Raw genomic sequence first — 23411 nt, forward strand, 5'->3', positions numbered from 1 at the left:
ATCTTCTCGGTGCCTTTGGCTTCATCTTGTCTCCCAGACTAAAGGTTCTGTAAAAAACTCAAGCAGCTAGTTCAATGTTTTGTTTTATTTGTATGAAAATCATGAAAAAAAAACCCAAATGCACTTCAATAAGATGCAGCGGGGGATATCTTCAGTCTCAGAAAAGTATTACTTTCTTTGAATCTTTGTCCAGAAAAAACTGGTAGAGGCAGGGATGGAGTGGCCAAGCTGACACTGTTGGACTGCAGTTCCCTTCATCCTGCATCACTGTCAGTGCTGGCTAGGGAGCTTTAGTTTAACAACATTTGGAGAGTCATAGGGGGTTCTTCCACACTGTACATTATTATAGCACTATGATTCCACCTTAACTAGGTAGTTCAGTCCTATGGTAATCCTGGGATCTACAACTGAAGAAGGACTTAGATTTCTCAGCCAGAGAGCTCTAGCACCTGACCAGAAGCAACAGAAATAGCAAGTACATTTCTATACTGCTTATCAGTGAATTAGCACTCCCTAAGCGGTTTACACTGTGTGAGCCAATTGCCCCCAGCAAGCTGGGTACTCATTTTACCAACCTAAGAAATGATGGAGCCTTGCAGGATCGAACTCACAACCTTGTGGCTAAAGTACCAGCTTTTAACCACTGCACCACCAGGGCTCCTTAACCAAACACCAAACTACAAATCCCAGGATTCTATAGGATGTTGACATGCCAGTTAAAACAGAATCATAGTGCTATAATTGTGTAGCATCACCGGCTTGTGTTCCCTCACATGTGCCCTATAGATGCTGCGTATAATCTCTCTTTTTTTGTCAATGGGTGCCGTATTTACATCCCATTTCAAAGCTCTACTAGTTAATGTAAAGAATTCTATAAACCAACAGAGAGACTTCTGATCATCTAGGAAAATAAAGAAAAATAGAAAGCTTAAAAACAAAAAGAATGGAAGAAGATGATATGTAAGGTTTACCTTATAGAACTATTGCTATTATATTGATGGTTTGATAACATTTTTGATAAAGAAATTTTGCTGTTCAGAGTCTAATACAGTTGCCATTTAAAATACCCTCCACTCTGAAGCACTTCCACCAAAGTGAATAGAAAGGTTGAGATGTTACAATATGTTCTCTTCCAATTAATTATTACTTAAAGAGAATACTTCCCTTTTCTCCATTAATATGTTATGGTTTGCAGGAAACTGCGTCATGTCCTGTCAGCTTAAAATCCTTCACTAGAAGTCTACACTTACAAACACATCCAGAACAAATACTGGCTTTGGTGAAAGAACAGGCATATTAAAAATTACCAACCTTCAACTGTCATCTAGATTAGTCAGACTGAAGAAAGCTCTGAAGAATGGGGTCTCTGGGAGGAAAGAAGAGAAAGTGTGGTAAACACTCATGATAATCACAAGAGAAAAAAAATAGTAAAATAAAGACTATAGTACTATTAAGTCAATTAGAGAGCTTGTCTTAAGTGTTGGTCTAAGACTCAGGGAGACCAGGGCTGGAATCCCAGCTCAGCCATATTGGGTGACCTCAGGCAAGTCACACTGTCTCAGCCTCAGAAGAAAGCAATGGCCAACTCCCTCTGAACACATCTTGCCAAGAAAACCCTGTGATAGGGTCTCCATGAGTCAGAAACAACTTGTAGAGCACACAACAGAATGCATATCCTTCTATCCCACTATATCCTATACTAAGGAAGACTAATACATCTTAAGGTGCATCTGCACTATAGAAATAATGCAGTTTGACACCACTTGAAGTGCCGTAGTGCCATCCTATGGAATCCTGGGATTTGTAGTTTTGCAAGGTTTTTTAGCCTTCTCTGCTAAAGAATGTTGGTGGCTCACAAAACTATAAATCCCAGAATTCTGTAGGATGGAGCCATGGCAATTAAAGAGGTGTCAAACTGCATTATTTCTACAGTGCAGACACACTCATAATAATATATCTAGCATTAACTCACAGGCTATGTAGACACAATATTTTCCTAAAAATTAAAAATGGGAAAGGGACAAAGTGTCAATATTATCCAATCATATTATTTTCAAGAGGCTTCCGAAAAATCACAGGAAAGTGTCTTATACTTTAGAAGCCAATATAATGCTTCGTCCACTATGTGAATGACAATCAATAACAACGTAAAATAAAAATGCTAGAACAAATAAGATCATCCCCAATATAACAAATGAGTTTCTTGATATTTTGATATTTTGAGTTTGCTGAAAACTATTACAAGGAAACAACTTTTGGTTTTTCTTGTTGTAAATCTCTATAGATCTCTTTTTTAATAAATAAATAAATCTGAACTCAGAATACTGAATTTTCCGAAGTATAAAGAAAATTTAAAGTTCAGAGTTTGGCCTGGGTCCATCATTAACAGTGCAGTAGCTGGCCAAAATTAACTGAGCATTCATCCTTTCCCAGAAGCCAACAACGATCTCTTTTCTCACCATTATAACTGGAATCTGTTAAAACAAAAAAAGTTGATCTTTTTTTTTTAATCTTTCACTAGTGACTCAGAGATAAGCAGCCAGGCGTCTACGTTTTTCAGCTCTCCGTTTGGGGCAATATCTTGGTTTCCTTTTCTTCCTGGGAGAGTTACCACTTTGGAGTGTGAAGCGGTAGAAAGAGGAATGTCGTTATAAAACCTCAGTTTCAATATTATAATCCTGTTCCGTTTGATCTTCAAAGGTGGTAATGCTCAATTTGGAGCTCACTCATCTGTAGACGTCAGGATATTTTAAAAGCGCGCGTTGTCATTTATTTTCAGGGCTTCAAGTGACTTTACAATAAGGAAGAATCAAAACGCTGTCATCCAGAAGAATATTCCAGCAAAATGGTTGAACCTGTAGGCAATCATTATGTTGTGGCACGGCCAGTGTATTCAGACCAATCGTTTGATGAAGAGCATCAGAAGGTCCATAGATATCATAAAAACTTTGTGGATCACCTCAGAGTATGCTTTAGGTAAGAGCTGTGATTTTTTTAATGCTAATGTCAGATACAAATAGTTATGTGCCTTGGCGCATCTTTCTCTACTTTTCACCCATGTTAATATGATTCTTTTGTTAATGTTTTAGAAAAGAGTTTCAGTAAATTATTCCCAGTGAGTTTTCCATATTCTAGAATGGCATGTTGACGTGGGATCGGGGAGTGAAGAAAAGTAAGAAATACAAAGGAATTGAGTCTTTGCCTGCTAAACAAACAAACAAACAGCTTCATTTATATACCACTTCATACTGTCTAAGCGGTTTACAACTGTGATCATATTAAATCATCCTGTTCACATCATGCTTGAGATCCACCCACATCCAGATGAAGGAGCCAATCCATCTGTAGAGACACATCTGACAGCAACGTCTGGAAGCAATTCATGGCATTTGGTTTGGCCTACAGAAAATACTTGGGACCAACTTATTTTGGAATTATCCTTCCCCTTACTTATACCATGTAGCAAGATTTCAAGTTTAAAACCATGTAACCCACTGTCCATGTACAATTAGGAAGGCACAGTGGCTGCCTCTCTGCAGCAGAACTCCATTTCCCTGAAGGACTGTCAAAATTTCAGACCAACCTATTTGAATATAAATTTGAAGCAAACATCTTTCTATTATCCAGTAAATATTGTTCTTTCCCTGGATCCTACCAGAAACATGAGTATTTAAACTGTTTCATGCTTAAACTGTTGTCTTTTCAGCTGCACTCCGCAGAAGGCAAAAAAAGTTGCTCTTAATTTGTTTCCTATCGTCTCCTGGCTCCCTGCATATCACTTTAAGGACTGGATCCTCAATGACATTGTTTCGGGAATTAGCACAGGACTTGTTGCTGTCTTACAAGGTAACCATTTTTTTAAAGACTGGTAAATCATTTATCTCTATAAAAGTCTCCATATAGTCTTGCATATATCCATATATTCTCCACAGTGATGTACAATTTTTTCTCTCTTTAATTTTAGGTCTAGCATTTGCTTTGCTGGTGAATATACCTCCAGGCTATGGACTGTATGCTGCCTTTTTCCCAGTAGTTATATATTTTTTCTTTGGCACTTCCAGACATATTTCCGTTGGTACGTTGAGCAGTATACTAATATACACTTGGGCTATTTCCTCCAAGCATCTAAATGACCTCACACTGAGCTTTTACAATATAACATGCCATAACCTCCAACATTTCATAGATGAAAACCAAGACACATGTGTGGTCAAGCAATATCAGTGTAGCTAAAATGGCAAAAGTTCTCAGTGAGGAAGAACACACAAGCTAGGAGATTCTGCAGCAATTTGTTTTTGCTTGAACCTATTGGGAAGGGCAAGATTCTGCCCCCTTCTCTCTTTGCCTTGCTGCTGAATGAATTGAGTGCATACTACTTTTGTTCTTTGATATCAGTTTGTGGCAATGGAAGTAATCTGAGGACAGAAGGGAGGGGAGATTGGAAGGAGGACAAAGAAACTGAGACGCAGTACAGACTGCCCGAAAACGGCGGTCTGCCAATGCCCATTTTAACTCCAAAGGGATGCCTCAGCCGCTAGACCACGCAAGTTCCCTCTGGAATTAAAAGAGCTTGTGACATAATGGACATGCTGCAACGTGCCGGATGCTATGCATCCATTACATGAAAATGGTGTTGGCCATATGGATGGGGTGCCGCCATCAGGCCTCTGCCATTACATACTAGGGTTCCGGACCATGTGGTTGCTGCGTGGTCCGGAACTCTAGTATCGCTGCCACTGCGCCTCTTTCAGACTGTCTATCTCAGGCCTGAGACATCTTAAAGGCAGCTTCAATTCTGCAGTGTGGATACACCCAAGCAATATTGGGGTTAGGGTAAATCAGTCAAAGATGCAATAAGGGGAAAAAATCGAACTTTAACTTCTTTGTTCACTGAAGCATTCATGCTATATATAGAATCTTCTAAGCTGAACAATAATGTTTCTTCATTTAACACTCCTGTCACACAGGTCCTTTTCCTGTCTTGAGCTTGATGGTAGGAGGAGCAGTTTTAAGGGTAGTCCCAGATACACCTGATAACAACAGCACGCTAACAAACAGTTCATTGATTGATCAGAAAAGAGTCATGGTGGCAGCATCTGTGACTGTTCTTGCTGGCATTATTCAGGTGGGTATTTATTTCCAAAATAATATCTTGAATAAAGACTGGGGGGAAATGGATCCCTCCAGATTTTTTTTTAGACAACAGCTCAGATCTCTGATCTGCCTATTCACCAGGCCATGAGATCATTCCACAAAACTACTCTACAATGCTCTTAAAGCAGAAAGTATGAATATTGCAGGAAAAGGCCTGCAGAGCAAATAGCTCTATGGTGCCTTTAGCAATAAGTCTAATGTTGGTAAAATCTCTAATACAGTACGCAACACAGTGGTAAAGTTCTTCCCAACAAAATAACCAAGCTACTCATGTGGTTTTTCTGGAGCTTACTTGAGTTAGTTTGGATTTATAGTGTCTAGAGGCTGTCAGTGGAAAAAACGGAGGCAACAGTTGGGTAAAGAGCCAATGTACTGATGTAAGCTATGACCATAATAAAGATAAACTAAACTGAACCAGGAAATTTCAAGTTAAAATTTCAGCTCGGTAATGAACACATTGGGTACCCATATGTCTCAGTCCCACCACCACTTTATTGGACATATGGGACAGAAAAATGACCTGCTTTGTAAAGCTGCTGAAAAACAGGTGTAGGGAATGTTTGGACTTCCAAAGACTGTATACAGTCTACAAGCACCAGCTACTATGACCAATGGTTTGACACTCTCCCTTGGAATTTTTCTTCTTCTCTCAATAGTAATGGTATTTGATTCCTGTTTTAAAGCCATCTGGTTGACAAAAAATGCTGAGTTTAATAGATAGCTTTGCGAGGCTTTTTGAGGGGGGGGGGAGATTACTGTGGATTTTGTGTTACACATGTACATCCATCCCAATACAACTTTTTTTTATTTGTGTTCCAGCTGTTGTTGGGTGTCCTACGAATAGGTTTCATAGTTATTTATTTATCTCAGTCATTAATAAGTGGATTCACTACAGCCGCAGCTATCCATGTGGTAATGTCTCAGCTGAAATTCATATTTCAACTTCCAGTTCCTGGATATAATACACCACTGGGAATTATTTGGGTAAGTATTTCAAACTCATATGTGATTATACTTCAGAGAACCTCTCTGGTTATTGTGAGGTATTAAGCAAGTAACCACAAGAACAAGCCACAATTTTCTTAGCTTTGTCATTGTTGTTGTTGCGTGCCTTCAAGTTGTTTCTGATTCATGGCACTCCTAAGCCTTCCCAGTTCAAGATCCTTTAAAAACAAAATCTTTTAATAAATCGATTGCACCCTATATTCCTCCAAGAAGCTCCACACAGCATATTCTTCAGCCCAAATACACAAGCTTCAACCAAGGTTAGGCTGAATAAGTGTAACTAGTTGAAGGGTACCCAGTTAAGTTTCATGGTTGAGTCAGGATGTGAATCCAAGCTTCCTTGATTATTTTCCATTTGGACAACTGTAATGCATGCTCTGTGGGGCTTCCATTTGAAATATGTTTGGAAACTTTAGCAAGTTCGAAACATAATGGCCAGAATGCTGACTGGGTCCAGTTATAAGGAGTATATAACTCCCTTGTTGAAACAGCTTCCCTGGCTACCTTTCCATGCATAATTCAAAGTGCAGGTCATGACCTATTAAACCTTATATGGGGGCTTTTTAAATTCGCATTGGTAGATTTTTAATTCTGTAAGTCACCTTGGGTCCCACTTTGAGAGAAAGGCAGCATAAAAATAAATTAATAAATAAGTAATGCCCTTGTTTGACACACTAACTACTTTACCATGCTTGCTGTGGTTCTTACCTGGCTATAACTACTACTAGCTACAGACTTGGAAAGAGATGTCTAAATGCTATTTATATTATCGTTTTCCTTTGTGACATGGTATTTCTTTTTAAATTCTGTAACAGACACTTAGAGATGTATTTAGTCAGATAACGGACACAAACATTGCAGATCTCGTCACATCACTTATCATCTTGGTCGTCGTATTCGCATTCAAAGAACTAAATGAACGTTTTAAAGCCAAGCTCCCAGCACCTATTCCCATTGAACTCATTGTGGTAATGATTTCTGTTTCTTTTTTTTAAATGTTTACAAGGTAGATATGTTTTTAACACCCACAAACTTTGTGTTATGTATTGTCACAGAGTATGTAATTTTTGTCCTGTTTAGGACAAGTAAGACTATTACACACAAAAAGTTATCCTTTGATAACTCATACTCAGTGTTAAGAGACTCTTTCAAATTCTCTTGTCAGAAAGTCCAGCTGACCTAAAAGGATATCACAATAGAATTTACAAAGAAGGGTTTTTTTAAAATTAGGCTGTTATTAATAAGCATTCTCCCCAAATGAAGTCAAATGGTTTCTTTTGGGCTGGATTACAATGGGAAGTTAGACTTTTTCATTTCAGTATTTCGGAAATAAAGTCATTTTTTGTACAATTTTACCATTTTGAATATTAATAGCTAACATTTGAAGATAGGTTTGATGAGGAAAAGGCAAACATTACAAAAAATGGTCAGTAATCTGAAAGCAAACAGTATAAATACAAGGAGTACTAACAAGTACTACAAGTAATACTAACAAGGGAGGGGAAGATAATGAAAATCATTTCATTGAAATCTTATGTATGCTTTTGTGCTTCTTTCCAGACAGTCATAGCTGCTGGGCTATCCTATGCCTTCGATTTCAAAAACAAATATAATGTAGCTGTTGTTGGAAACCTGGAGAAGGGGTAAGTTATACACTCTTATAATGTCAGGTTGCATCTTTAGATAAATTACTTTGCATTATATGTGTATGTTGTGGAGGGGAATGTTTTGTCATACCATGATTGAAATTTGGAAAGGGCTGCCAGAGCATAGTTGAAATACTTGTAATGACTATAATTTGTACAGTTGTAAGGAATGGACTACTTTGGTGGTCATGCCCAGAACAAATAGTTGTTGTTGTTGTTGTTGTGTGCCTACAAGTCATTTCTGACTTTTGGCAACCCTAAGGTGAACCTATCATGAGGCTTTCTTTCCATAATTTGTTCAGAAGAGGTTTGACATTGCCTTCCCCTGAGACTGAGAGCATGTGTCTTGCCCAAAGATACCCAGTGGCTGAGCTGGGAACATAACGCCCACTCAAGTCTTATATCTAAATGGACAATTTGTTTCTACCATCCAGCATCACACAATGCAGTCAATCGCACAATTGCTGGCCTGTCGGCATTGGCCTAAATCCAGCATATCACTAGCTGAGGAAAAGAGTGCTAGCACAGTTCCACTGGATTTTCCATAGTGTAGCACATAGTAGCAGAAACATGTGCCAGTGGACTTCACTATGCTGCTGAGCAAGATAATCTGAACCAGATCTTTATGTAACCCTCTTTGCCCATACCTGCAAAAGAATTCTAGTTCGTGTTTATGTGTGTGCATATTAATGTGTTAGAAAGGAAAGGGCAGCAAAGACACTCACTGCCTTAGTTGCATAAGAAAAATAATTGTACCAGATTCCTCTGTTGTTCAAAGTCTAAAAGAAGACTTCCATGAGTGCAATGGTTTTTCCACAAGCAGAACCATGCTCTTAGGTTGGCCATTGTATTCTATACTGAGGTATGATTACCCTAAAGGCACCAGATCCCATCCAATATTAAAAACTATTCCTTGCCTAAGAAAACCTTGTGAAATTCATGGGGTTGCCATAGGTCAACAGATGACTTGAAGGTCAGCCCTGGTTAGTACTTGGATGGGAGATCACCAATACATCCAGGTGCTATAGGCTATATTTCAGAGGAAGGAACTGGCAAAACCACCTCTGAGTATTCCTTGCCTAAGAAAACCTTGTGAAATTCATGGGGTTGCCATAGGTCGACAAATTACTTGGAAGCACATAGACACACATCCTATACGTATTGCTGGTCCTTTGGCCTGCTGATAAAATTGCATGCACACACACATAACCTACTTGTTTTTTAATCCCTTCTCTTACTGCAATTTCATTTTTAGGTTCCAGGCTCCTGTTTCACCGGATATGAGTATCCTCCAAAGCTGTGTGGGTGATGGTTTCTCCATTGCCATTGTTGGCTTTGCTGTAGCCTTTTCAGTGGCTAAAGTATATTCCATCAAGCACGACTACCCCATCGATGCCAATCAGGTAATCTGTCAAAGAGAAAGAGAGAGAAAGGGGAAGAGAAATGGATGGATATGTCAATGCCAGTCAAAAATGCTTTCTTTGGTTGGTAATAAAATAAAATTGTTTTGATTGTTTTTAAAGGAATTAATTGCCTTTGGAATAAGCAATATCTTTGGCGGTTCATTCAAAGGATTTGCTGCAAGCACTTCACTGTCAAGGTCTGGTGTACAGGAGAGCACAGGAGGTAAAACACAGGTATTGCATAAACAAGACTTCCTTAATAATTGAATTTAAGGAGTATATATTTTAGAATAATGAATTAAAATCAATTCTTTTTTCATACAGATTGCTGGATTCCTCTCAGCCATCATTGTCTTGATTGTCATCCTTGCCATCGGTCATCTCTTGGAACCACTGCAGAAGGTAACATATATATATATATATATATGCGCATAACAGTAGCTTTTCTCCTCTTCAGATCAGGCCAAAGCTTCGCTGTGGCTGCTGGCAAAAGGAGTGCAAAAGAGCACTCCTTGCTGGCAGCCCATTCAGGACCACAGCAGTGGCCAGCCTCAGGACCATAGTGTCTGGTCACTATGGTCCCATGCCAAACAGGGAGCAACCAGGGTTCTAGCAGCCTTAGGCTACTCCAAGCTGCCAGTGTGCTTGATCTCATAGTTAGAAATTACCTAAATAATTGACCCCTAGAACCCATATTAAATTCAAGGGAGTTGCTCCAAGTGACAGAGTCTGCAGCATGAGTAACTGAGATGTTTCGGGATGATACAACTAGCCCCCCTTCCACCCCTGAGATTCTGTTCATTACACCATGGTTCAAGGGCAGCAGAGGATAGCCAAGTAATCCTGACTGTGCCATAGACTAGGTTCTGTGGGATATTTACAATAGTGACAATAGTGTCATAATCATGAATATGTAGCATATTGGAATATGGAGTAGTTATGGATCCACAATGCTAACTGCAATGCAGGTTCTTATGTATTATCTTTTATTGATTCTCAAAGTCCATTAACTGAAGCAGCTGGTTCTTCCATGCCTAATGGTAGGGGTGGTCTCCACTGGTGTTTACTTGAATCATAGTTTTGGGTAGAGTATACTTCCCTTCATACACAATAATTTCTGTGTATGAGTGCTTTGTTGTTGTTTGTTGTCAAGCCTCCTATCCCTAAATAAAAACATTTCTGAAATATGCTGGACCTGCTTTATATTTGCTTAAGTCAATATGCAGCTGACATGGACTCATTGATATTGGCATGATGAATATATTTCAGAGCACAGTATATGCATATACACAGGGATAATTGATACTTTAATGTCTCATAGCAGGAAGGTACCCCAAATATACACATTCATCTTTCTATTATTTAAGTCTCTCTCTCTCTTTAAAAACCTGACTTTAAAGCTTTAAAATGTATTATGATTTTTTTCCCCACCGCTAGTCAGTCCTTGCAGCTCTGGCTCTTGGCAATTTAAAAGGAATGCTGATGCAGTTCAAAGAGATAGGAGTTTTGTGGAAAAAGGACAAGTATGACTGTGTAAGTACATAATGATAAAAGGTCTAGAATGAAACCCTCTTTCAATTTCATTTGGAGCGGTCTAAAGTGCATCCAACTGTATTGTAAAATGTGATTTTGCCAATCAACATCCGTGCTTTATTTAATTCTGCCTGATCCACATAAAAATCAGTCCTGAATCAGAGAATTGTATTCATAGTTTTTATCTACTTTGTAGTGGGATGGTGGTGGTAATGGTGGTTTTCCATTTGCGTGTTCATAAAACACATCATGCAATATTGTGCTTATGGAACCATATTTCAACAGTGCACTCATAGTTGTGCATTTATACAATAAACATTTTGAAAGGGCTTTCTATAAGGAAGCCAAACAAGACACACATCTGCAAACAGTAAACCACACTCACAAAGTTGGGAAAGTTACCTTTTTAGACGTCGTCACCCAAAATCTCCCAGCTAGCACAGCCATTAATAAGTACATTAATGGATGGGAGGAGGAGTCTTAATATCTTTGGCATGAGGCAGATTCTCATGTTCCTGAGATCCTTATATTTCTTGTCAAAGAACACTCTAGTCAAAGTTTCAAGCCCAAACCTTGAATGTTTCTCTCTCTAGTTAATAAGTTTTACGACTAAATATATTTTCCATGAATCATTCCCAGAGATGACAAAGTTATACTGGCTGGGGAATTCTGAGCATTAAGGTCCAAAAAGTGACTTTCCAAACTCTGATCACTCCTACAACTTCAGCATGGCTTCTATCCTCAACTCACTCTTTTACCATTAGCAGTGATATTAGCAATGAGGGCCAGGAATTCCTTGCCCCTCCATTTGTTTTAATAAACAATGCAATGTATTCATGTAATCTGTTATTTGACATTTGCTTGTTTGTTTGTTTGTTTGTCAGTTCATCTGGGTAGTGACGTTCCTAGCTGCTATTTTACTGGGGTTGGATCTTGGACTAGCAGCTGGACTAGGATTTGAACTCCTGACTGTTATATTCCGTGCGCAGTTGTGAGTAAATGTTTTTGTCATTTCTATCCAACTTGTCAGCTGAAACACTTGCAGCAGCTAAAGTTTATAAAGTTTGTTTTAAAAAGTATTTATTGAGTAATAAACTAAATAATAACCAATTAATTAGTATAGTAATTAAATTAATTAGTTAGCGTTATAGGCTGGTAGGTTATTCAGCAGTTACGAGACCATAAACTGGACTCATAACTGCTTGGAATTCATGTTTACAGTCATGAATGGCCAAACATGATGCCCAAACCTATCTTGCCAGCCTGGCAGTGCCCTGACCAAAGCATTTCTAAGATGCTGCAGATTGGGATGCTGGGAAATGCTGTCTGCAGTGCTTTCCTGGTCGTGGGGCCTCTGCAGTTTTGGCAGGACCTCAAAGGACCTCTCCGGCTGTCTTTTCATTATGCGCCCCAGTGCCTCAATCTTCAACACCTTGGAAACACTTCAGTTGGGGCACTGCCAATCTACAAAGGTAGGGTTTTAAGGGATGGCATGATCAGATATAATTATGATACTGGAACTCTGTTATAGTTGCCTTGATGATGCAGGATCTTGACAATAGTTGCAGTTTCAAAAAGTATTTATTTCCTTGAATAGATACTTTTCATTACTTTTTCAAAAATAACAATAATTTTACTTATTAATTTTAAATAAATTATAAGAGTACTGCATTTTATCTAGGACACTGCCTTCAGAAAGTAATTTTACATTGTTATAAACAAATAAACAAACAACAAGGAATGTCTATTAGTTCACATTTATAAAATTGAGACAAAAACCTGATATCCTTAACTAGAGACCTTGATGGCATCATATAGGGCTGTGCAGCTGTACATGTGACTTCTTTCTACCTGCAAAAACCAGAGCTTAATGTCTCATGATCATGGTAACCTAAGACATTTTTCTTCCTGAGGCAAATGATGAGTGCTTCACTTTTTATTGTTCCATATACAGTCGGCCTTCCATATGCACGGATTCTTTATCCACATATTCAATAATCAATTACTTGAAAATAAGAAAAATGTATATAAATTCCAATAAGCAAACCTTGATTTTGCTATTTTATATGTGGGATATCATTTCACTATGCCACTGTATTTAAGGGTACTTGTGCATCCAGATTTTAGGATCCACAGGGAGTCCTGGAACCAAACCCTAGTGGACACCAAGGGCCCAATATACAGAACATGACTAGAATGATAGCAAGTCTTTATTAGCTGCTGGTGTTGGGACAGTATCTTTCACACCTTAGGACAGCCAATCTGAGCAAGATGGTGGGCAGACAATGACCTAAATTCTGTGGTTAGCCCGGTAGTAAATCCTGTGTTAAGCATGGCTAGGATTGCAGAATATGGTGGCTAACTTGATTTCACAATGATCCACATCCTATTTCTCTGTAAATTTAATTCCCCCCCCCCCCTTTTTTTCTTGCTCCAGTCCAAAGTGCACACTTCTGGCCAATATTGGAAGAAAGGACATCTACAGAAACAGAAAAGATTACACAGATGTAAGAATATTATTTATACTAGCTAACATATGTGAGCTGATCATGATAGGATGCATTAGACTAATAGATAATGTTCTGTGGCCTAGATATATGAGCCAGAGGGAGTGAAGATCTTCAGGTGTCCATCCCCAATCTTCTTTGCTAATATTGACTTCTTCAAGGATAAATTGACTGCAGCTGTAAGTATTTCACTAGTGATAATTCTGTTATAGAAATTATTGTTCATGTAGCATATTATTTTAAATGGTATACTGCCAGACAATAAATGTCTCCTCTCCAGTTTTAATTGGCATTTTCTTGCAATATTACTTGTTGCCTCTGGCCAGCATAGTACAAATAGTTATCTGTTGTTGTTGTTGTTGTTATGTTTATTTATATCCAGTCTTTTTCCCAGTCTGGGACTTAAGGCAGCTTACAACAGTCAAAAGAGACATTGCTATAAATATAAATACCAGATTGTTGAGTACTTCCAAGTCATTTTTGACTTATGGCAAGCCTAAGGCAAACCTATCATGGGATTTGCTTGGCAAGTTTCTTCAGAGAGGGTTTGCCATTGCAATCTTCTGAGAGAGTGTGACTTGCCCAAGGTCACAGGGCCGAGTCAGGATTCAAACTCTAGTCTCCAGAGTCATAGTCCAAGCTCAAACCACTATACCACACAATCTCTCTATAAATCCCAGATACAAAAGTTTAAAATATCATTAAAGTATCCATCAAATTAAAACATGTTAAAAAGCATAACTATTAAAAACAATGAATAATAATAATAAAAAACAGATAGATAGTACAGCAGAATTTTGCAAGGCCCAGTCCCCTTGAGCATTCAGTCTTCAGAAGCCTGCCAGGAAAAAAAAACCCTCAGAGGATCTCAAGGCACAGGAATGGAGAATACTGCCCTTTAGGTAACCTGGACCTGAGCCATATAGGGCTTGCAAGGTTATAACCAGGACTTTGAATTGTTCCTGGAAAGCAACAAGGAAGTTGTGTGTTCTCTTTAGCCAGCCCTAGTTAACAATCTGGCTGAAGCTCTTTAGACAAGCTGAACTTTCCAAACAGTCCTTAAAGGCTGCCCCTTGATGCAGCAGTCCAAATGGGATGTAACTAAGCCATGTTTCATTGTGGCCAGATCTGATGTCCCAAGGAACAGGCACAGCTAGGCCATGTGCTTTAAATGTGCAAATGCACTCCTGGCTACCACTAAGGAGTTTATCACATGGGAGGCTAAGTGCCTAAATCCCGTGCAAAAATGGGATTTAAATTCAGGAAAAATCCTGCAAAAACGGGATAGTTTTCACACTCATGAGGGGCATTGAGCATTAACGTGAAAATAAACCACACTGAAAGTGGACAAAACCGGCCATTTTAAAAATTCAATTTAAAATGCAAAATAATGGCACTTCCTAGTGCAAAATGCTGAACAATCATGTTAAGCATGGCAACTGGCAAGTCAAAGACTTATTTCTTATCAATGAAAAACAAAAAGCTTGATGCTATAGAGATATGCACAGCTGTAGTACCTGTTTGCTCTTTCCTTTCCTTAGCAAACCATGCCTTCCCATTACATCCAAGCTAAGAAGCTATGGGGAAAAGCAGATGGTTGGGAAAGCACAACATGAGGCCTCTCTGGCCGTAAATGGATCAGGTCCACAACAACCGCACAGCTTGCTCTGAAAGCGGGCGACCGCCAACAGACCCAAGCCGCACTGGCAGGAGTCAGTTTAAATCAATTATTTTTGTTCCCATCCAAAGGACCAGAACACTGCATTGGAGTGGTTTCGGGCTGCATTGGGGGCATACATCATCTCTAAATGCTATGCTCCCAAAGTGCCCAAAAGCTGCTTCTTTTTGCTTGTGTGGTTCAGGCCTAAGATTATCAAATTCAGAACAAACTAACCTCAAGCCTTGGTTTCAGGTCCTAACAGATTTCAACCTGCATAACCAATGTTTCCCATTTCAAACATAAGAGGGACCCATGATTAAATAACTTAGGAAGTCTTTAAATGTAGTGTGCTGGGGCGGGGGGAATGCTAAAGAACAGGGCATTTAGGAAAAGGGCTCATGTATATCAAAGGAAGGGAGGGAGGCAGGGTTGGTGGGTGCAATGTGCTAAGCCTCAACTAGGTCTACTCTGCTGTGAATGTATAAGAAAATTTTGGCTCACTTAGAACAACTTTACAATCAAATCTATACTTAGACTCTTTTTTTAAAATCAAGGTTCCTATTACCTACTTGAAAATATATTTAGAATTTACCAGCAAGATGATGAAAAATAATCTGGTTTTTGTTATCTCTCTTTCCTTTTTAAATCAGGTTGGCTTTAAACCACTGAGAGTGCTGCGCAAGCGCAACAAAGCTCTGAGAAAAATCAGAAGGATGCTGAAGAAAGGAGAGCTTCAAGTGACACCTGTAAGTATGCACTTGTCTTTGAAACAAAGCGTGAAGAATAAGGGCCAAATAATAGTTTTTTGTGGGTTTTTTGGACTATGTGGCCATGTTCCAGAAAAGTTTCTTCTTCTGGAACATGGCCACATAGCCTGAAAAAACCACAAAAAACTATGGATGCCTGCCATGAAAGCCTTCGACTTTACATTGGCTAAATAATAGTTTATGTATGTCAGGGGTGGGCAACTACATAGAGGCCAGGGGCAATTTCCCGCCAGATCCACTGCAGACTGCACACACACACTCACATACAGAGCCCAAATACTTCCATTTTCCTCTTAGTCCCCTTCTGAATGGTGACAGAAAGTGAGAGGGACTGCAAAGGAAAATTGGGGTATTTGAGGAAGTACAGGGCTCTGGGGGTGTTTGGGGGGCTGGGTTATTTTCACATGTTTTCGCTCATTTGGGGGAGCTCTCTGCATAGCTTTGGACAAAAACTGCCCACAAGTCATGTTGCTTTGTAAAAAATAGGAGGTTGGGGGCTTTTGGGAACTTGTAGTTGGCTTCAGGGGCCATAAAAGTATCATCCGGGGTCATACTTTGCCCACCCCAATGTATGTCATCTTTCAGCAAAGTACAAAAGTAAAAAAAAAAAAGTTTTATGGCCACCTTCATAAAGATAAGATTTATAGGTCAAGTGTGGGGAAAAGCACAGTCTTTCAGTAAAGAGTTCAAACTCCCTGTTAGGTTTCAGTCAAAAAAGGGCTAAGACCTAGCATTGATAAGGGGGAAAAGGTCTTAAGGCTGTCTCTACAATTGGAACAGAACTGGAAGGCTCTGAAATTTATCAAATGCATTCCATCAGTAGATGATGGTTTCTGACTGTATTCCCACTCTGTGACGTCCAAGAAAATGTGCTAAGTGAAGCTGTTCCTGCTATACAGACACACATAGTGCAAAAGGAAAGTGTATCTAGATAAAAAGAAGTAGAAGGCATCTTGCCCAAGAGAACTTTTTGGGCAACCAGATAGCAGCCCTGCATATACAAAGCAATGAGAACTTGGCCAAGTAATGAGGGCTTAGCGACGCCGGGATGGAATCTGTTGTCTAGTCATATCTTCCTCCATAATCTTGAAATAAAAATTTTGCATTTTGTTGCCAAGAAAGAAGGCTAGCTTTGTGAGGCAATTCTGGGAAATAAAGGTAGGGTGGATGGTAAAGAGTAAAGTTTTAAATACCTACTGTGTGACCTCCAGTGACCTGTTTTCAGTGGAAGTGTACCTTGAAAGGAAAGTCAACCCTCACATGGTGGATGGTTTTAAACCTGACAATGTAAACACTCCCATACATGAATCCCTGTGAAATCCTGCACATATTGGATTCCTCACATCAAGCAACAGCCATACTGAGTAATTTTGAAGAGGACACCACACAACTGCTTTCTCTTCAAATCCATCCTGAGAAGAATATGAAAAAGTGGCTTGTGCGCTTGCCAGAATCTGAAGAACAGCTCTAAAATTCATTTGTGTATTAATTTAATCAGAAACAATGAAAAGAGGGGGAAATTGATGTGTCACCCCAGAGGCACTGATAACTATAGGCCATATCTATTTGGAATAAGCAAGTATTTGCATGTATGTAGAAGAAATCCATCAGGCGTCCATCAAGTGAACTCATGTTGCATGTGTTCAGCAGCACCATTTTATCATAAGATAGGACCATGGCAAGGGCTAATTTTCACCTGCCATCCAAGCTAAATTTTCAGAGTTGCAGCCAAAAATTGCTGGAAATCAGTCCTGCAGCTGACTGAAAGTCTGCCTCCAGTTTTAGCTTCCAACTTTTTCATTTTTGTTAATTGGTTGGTTGGTTTGCTTGACCAAAAACCATGGTTGGGGAAGGGAGGGCTGTTAAGACTAGACACACATTAAAATAGAATAGAATAGAATTGGGGAATCTGAATATGTTGACATTCAGGAAGAGATTTGGAGGGCTGCAGAGAAGGGCTTGGAGCCAAATATGGCCCATGGGCTGCATTTTCTTCACACTTTTCACTTGAAATATAACTGTGTCTCTTCAGTCTCTTTTCCCATACGAGACACTGGTAACAGCTTACCTTGAATAGCATCACTGAGGATCACATAAATGTCTTGTGTCATCTTCTTATTAATCTTCCTAACTTTTTATGTTTTCATACAGAAAGGTTTTCTTTGCACTGTTAATGCTGTAAATGATTCAGATGAAGAACTGGACAACAACCACATTGAAGAACTGGATCAGCCCACAAATACCAAAGACTTGCCAATTCAGATAGACTGGAACTCCGACCTTCCTCCCAACATCACAGTTCCAGTCGTTGATATACACAGCCTCATTCTTGATTTTTCTGCAGTCTCGTTTCTTGATGTTTCTGCAATGAGAGTCCTTGGAGAGGTAATTGTCTTCCATGCCATATCCAGCCAGTGGATGTAGAAGTGGAAAAAATATGCTGTTACATTTATATCTTTTCACCTTTCCAAGCTGCTCGAGTCACCCTAATTTTCTTCTCCTCAACCAGCCTTGGGTCCTTTTAACATTACACTGTCATAGCACTATGATTCCACTTTAATTGCCACAGCAACATCCATTGGATTTGCAATTTAGAGAGGGAATTTAGAATTCTCAGCCAGAGGGTTCTAGTGCCTCACGAAACCAAAAACCTCAGGGTTCATAGGATATTGCTGTGACTGTTACAAGTAGAATCATGGTGTGATAATTGGATAGTGTGAAAGAAAAGAAATATATTGTCACTGAAGGTTGGCTGCAGAGGGATATATGCTATCACAAACGTTTAAACGGCAGTATCTAGAAATGTGGTTAAGGAGAAGATTGATGCTCAACATTGTAATTTGTATTAGATACTAAGGGTCTACAACTGTTAGCCGTTGTTGAGAATCACTGTTCTAAAGTCCACTTCTGGTGGAAATCTGCATAAATTCTGCTTCCAGTTGGATGTCTATGATCAATGTACTATATTTATTTTGCTATGTGCATCCTCAGCATGAAGCTGCAGCTGGAAGAACAGCTTCTGGCCAAATGTGCCATTACTTATGCCACACAACGTATTGCACATAAAAGGTCTGTGATTACCTATATGGATGCACTTTAGTGTACAAAATGGAAGCAGCCCTTTATTTGTTACTCTCTGCTTAGAAGGTGAAATGTTTCTTAATATTTTCTGTATAATATTGTCAATCAATTACTAAAGGTCACCCATTTCTCCTTTAACAGACTTTGAAAGAATTTCTCCGGATTGATGTGGATGTGTATATTGTAGGAGCACATGGTAAGCTGATCAGTTTCCATTTATCATTTAAGCAATGCTACATGGTCAAAGTTTACTTATTAGCCCATCTTTAATGTCCTAAAGAAATGAAACACAAGAACTACAGCCATATGTTCAAACCTGAAAGAAAACATGAGCTCATCCAGACTGGCCAAAAGCCTCAGGCTTTAGTGGAAGTTGTACCCGTACTTACTGGTATTTTAAAATATATCCATACAATACACTGGCTGGCCTGGACTATTTCTTGTGAACTGGGATTAGCCACCTTTTTTTAACCCAGGGCAGGGGGCATCCTGGGAATTTCTGGTGCAGGTAGGGGAAAATTCCCTCATCTGTATCCAATGTCTCAGTTCCTCCTGTACTTCTGAGTACTGTAATTCCATTGCTGAAGCGTTGAATGACAGTGTGATCTTTGCCAGGAGATTGTCTTCTCTTACTTCATTAGATTTCTGGTTCCCAGTTTAATTTTTTTTTCTTTTCTTCCTTCCTTTTTTTGGCCTTTTTTTTTTTTTACAGTGATTGTGCTTTATCACTATGGCTATAACAAAAGTGTTGTAAGTTAAATATCTGAGATAGGGAATGTGAGTATTGGAGGAGGAGAATAGATGCTGAGTTTATGGAGGGGGTGAAAGGAAAGGAAGGAAACCTTACCCATACCACAGTTAACCACAGCTCAAGAAGAAGAAAAGAGTGGAGAAAACCTCAGTATATTTAGGGCTTAACTGGATGTAGGAACAAACATTACAAGGTGAAATCCAGAAACAGAATAGCCCAGCATTTATCTGAGCTGTTGGCCCATCTGAAGGGGGCTTCTGTTATCCCACCCCACTCCCCGAATTGTTTTTTTGAAAATTTGATCTGTTTTTCATTTTTTCCCCTTTTCCCTGCAGACGGCCTTCTGGATAAACTAGACAGATGTGGATTTTTTGATGATGAAATTAAGCCATCCATGTTTTTCCTTACTATCCATGATGCAGTTTTATATATACTGATGAAAAAGGATATTGCAGAAACCTCACCAAAATACAAATCCAGTCTGGTAAGAACTTGCTGCAGTTTCTGGTCTTCCAACTGGTAGCATCTTAACTGTAGCTACTGAATTTTGTTAACCTTACTATAGAAACTCCTGATGTATATTTACATATGGGCCTTGGTAGGTACTGAAAGGCACCAGATCCTGTCTGATCTTGGAAGATAAGCATCATCAACTCTGGTTAGTGTATCGATGGGAGACCATCAACAAATATCAGGTGCTGTAGGCTGTAATTTAGAGGAAGAAACTGACAAAACGATCTCTGAGTATTCCTTGAGTGTTCCTGAATATTGCCTAAGAAATCCCTATTAAATTAATGGAGTTGCCATAAATCGACAGGCAACTTGAAGGCACAGTGAGAGTGTGTGAGAGAGAGTACTACCATTTTCATTAAGATTTTCATGATTATCAATCTATATAAAGAAAGCACATTGGTGGTTGGATTATTAACACAGTGCAGTTCCTGCTATGAGCTAAATTTCAAACTAATAAAAGAGCAACTAATATCAGGTCACAAATCAACTATTATGTAATGTTGTACCAACAAAACCCCACAAAAAAACCCTACTATTTCTCTCTAACTCTCCAATATGTTTTCCACCACAGGAAAAGGAAAGCAAAGATCATTTTATAATCAATACAAATGGAGGACTACGCAACCGGGAACTCATGGTATGAGAAACTATTCTGCCCAGCTTTTGAAAGAATCATTCATGTTAAGAGCATTTGGGACACTGCTGCCCTGAAGTAGATCCCCCACCCCAGTACAAATGGACAGTGCCTTATCTAAACTTTAAATAAAACATTGTTTATGTATGCCTTTTGGGGAGCTATCTAACAGTGTGGGCCACACCTTTGCTATTTCTCGATGCCAGAAATAATTTTGTAAGGACATTCAGTCACTTTTGCATTAATCAAATGGGCTGCAACAGCATTTACAAAACCATGCCCTCATACCCTTTATTTTGCAATTACAACTACAACTTCAACAAAACCCCTTGGGGTTAAGGGGGTAACTAGTGTCCAAGAGCCCAAGGGGTAGCACAGGATTCCTCCAAGGGCCATGTGCATTCCATGGGTGCACACTCCCCCTCCCCATATAAAATAAATGAGAAGGTAAAACAGAGGCATCTATAGTCATGGACAGAATAATTTTGGTGCATAAAAGTGGCCATTTTCCATTGCACCTTCACATCCATGGCTTACAGCAGGGCTAAGTTAAAACAGCTATGCTCACCGCCACCAGTAAATTTGTACTGGTTCATTCCTCAGTTTAAAAGAGATTATTCATTATCTACTTTATATATTTGTCTGTTTATTTGTTTCATTTGTATGCTGCCTTTCTCCCAGAAGGGACCCAAGGTGCCTCACAGATACTTTTTTAAAACATCAACAACATTGCAATAAAAATTTAACCCGTTAAAATCATCTAAAGACAGTATAAAGCCACATAAAAATATAGAAAAGCTAAAAGGCACAACCAAAACACGCACCCCACAGAAAAGCCACCTTGACATGATTATATGTTAAAAGCCTGCCTGAATAAAAATGCTTTTGCTTGCCGTCGAAAGGCAAGCAGGAAGGGGACCAGCCCTAATCTTCCATGGAAACAGGATGGGAGCAGCCATGGAGAAGGTTCTCTCTCATGTCTCACCAAGTGAGCCTGCAATGGTGGGATCAAGACAAAGCTTTCCTCTACAGATCTTAGTGTTCTGGCAGCTTCATATGGGGAGATAAGGTTCTTTAAATAAATCTGCACCTAAGACGTAGTTTACGTGGTAGGGGAAAAACTGGATAAACTGTCTAGTCTGATGCAGTAAGGCACAGTGGGAAAGTGCTCAGGTTAACTTATCTATATAATGCCTTATAGTCTCTTCGGATCAAAAGGTAACATGCTTTTCTTCTTTCCATCCCACAGGGATCACCAGAAACAAAATTCTAATTGTGACAGATATTAAAAATGAGAAAATAAAACACTGGAGTATGAAACAGTTGAGAGAGAACTGACGTGTTGTCACTACAGAGAACTATTTCCGTCTTAGAAAGCACTTTGTAATCTTCTGTGTGTCTGCATGTGTATATATATGTATAACATTAAAATTATGTGAAAGTTCTGATTTTATACAATCCTTATCAATAACCAGTATCAAAAATTTAAATATGAATGTAATTTATATTCATGTATATTTGTAAATAAGTCAGTTTATAGGTACATTGTACAGTCATGTATGTACTTTGTATTATATTTCAAAATAGTTTACATTTTGTACAAAACCTTATATTTTATCTTGTATATACTACTTTCATAAAGTTTTAAAAGGCCTTCAGAACTCTTAATGCTCTATCTTATTATTTTCAAATGAATTTACTTTTGCATAATACCATAAAAATAGCCAGTATTCCAGGAACTATACTATCCTTATTTTAAGCAGTTCAAAATAAACTGTCTCCTCAAAAAATGTTGAAATTAATTATTGATTAAACTAAAGGTTTCTGAAGCTGTTAGCAGACTGATAACCATTCACAACTGACACATTTGTTCCATCTCACAGTAAATGTTTTTAAACCCTTCATTATATAGGAGTACGGTTGCCAAAAGTCCCAAACAGCAAGGATGTCCCTTATTTGAGGGCTAGAAAGCATATCCTTTTTTGTAGATTGAACAGGGTGCCAAAATGCCAGAATATCTCACAGGGATTCTATATTAGAAAACCATCTTCTAACAATGATCTCTCATTGAGATGCCCCATTAAAATTCTCAAGTCTCCGACTCTGGCCAGGTATTGTTTTAAAGCAACTCACAGTGATATTCCTGTCTTCTTACTCATAGAAGAAAAGAGGCAAGGAAAGCTCAGATCACACACAGGAATATGGAAGGATAAATTCTATCTAACTTTGCAGGGTACATATTATCTTCTTGTGCAGATACATAGATTTCGGAATATGTGCTGAAAACCTTGCAGAGAAGGCAATCAAAGAACAAGCCGTGATTTAATGGTTCCAAGAGGCCAAATTGATCATTCATTATTTAGGGAAATTTGAGATCATTCAAAGCTGGCCCCTTGACAGAGACAGGTTGCTGTTTTGCTCAGTGGTGAAAGCACCTCCATCTTTGATGTCAAAGTTTTAGTTGACCAGTCAAAAATTGATGTAGAGATTATTTCCACCTCCTTGACAATTCACAATTTACATCAAAAAGATGTAAAAATTGAATTAACCTCAGAATGTATGTTTCAAAATAAAAGACAAGATATCTGACTGTTGCAGAGAGTCCGATTACAGATGTTCTAGCAGTGGTTCTCATCTTTCGCTTTTCCAAATCTTGTTGGACTTCCAACTTCCAGAAGCCCTAGCCAGCTTTGCCTACAGGACAAAGTTGAAAATAACTAGAAGGAGGTGTTAGTCTCTTCCAAAGATAGGGCTCAT

At 38.9% G+C, this 23411-nt stretch overlaps 2 protein-coding genes across 3 annotated transcripts in view; one reads left to right on the forward strand and one right to left on the reverse strand.

Moving 5' to 3' along the window:
- The window catches only part of DLD (dihydrolipoamide dehydrogenase), a 203985-nt gene that overhangs the window by 138352 nt on the left and 42222 nt on the right, over positions 1-23411 (reverse strand). The gene's annotated exons all lie outside the window — the stretch shown is intronic.
- On the forward strand, positions 2617-22432 carry SLC26A3 (solute carrier family 26 member 3). Of its 2 annotated transcripts, XM_042468151.1 has the most exons (20): positions 2617-2976; positions 3707-3846; positions 3965-4075; positions 4968-5125; positions 5974-6138; positions 6975-7127; positions 7720-7802; positions 9061-9208; positions 9329-9442; positions 9533-9610; positions 10646-10741; positions 11626-11732; positions 13179-13248; positions 13335-13427; positions 15559-15654; positions 17827-18060; positions 18898-18952; positions 19843-19991; positions 20592-20657; positions 21904-22432. In XM_042468151.1, exons 1-20 carry the CDS (start codon positions 2846-2848, stop codon positions 21925-21927), a joined length of 2271 nt encoding a protein of 756 aa, XP_042324085.1. In that variant the 5' UTR covers positions 2617-2845; the 3' UTR covers positions 21928-22432. The 2 variants fall into 2 exon arrangements, with proteins under 2 accessions (XP_042324085.1, XP_042324087.1); XM_042468153.1 differs by lacking the exon at positions 19843-19991.

The sequence above is a fragment of the Sceloporus undulatus genome, chromosome 5, assembly GCF_019175285.1.
Source record: "Sceloporus undulatus isolate JIND9_A2432 ecotype Alabama chromosome 5, SceUnd_v1.1, whole genome shotgun sequence".
NCBI classification, from domain to species: domain Eukaryota; kingdom Metazoa; phylum Chordata; class Lepidosauria; order Squamata; family Phrynosomatidae; genus Sceloporus; species Sceloporus undulatus.

Bases quoted from the DNA above. Each gene is read 5' to 3' on its own strand.
- SLC26A3 (XM_042468151.1), top strand. From the start codon at position 2,846: ATGGTTGAACCTGTAGGCAATCATTATGTTGTGGCACGGCCAGTGTAT. The intron at 4,076-4,967 runs GTACGTTGAGCA...CCTGTCACACAG, and splicing joins TTCCAGACATATTTCCGTTG to GTCCTTTTCCTGTCTTGAGC. The intron at 18,061-18,897 runs GTAATTGTCTTC...CTCCTTTAACAG, and splicing joins CAATGAGAGTCCTTGGAGAG to ACTTTGAAAGAATTTCTCCG.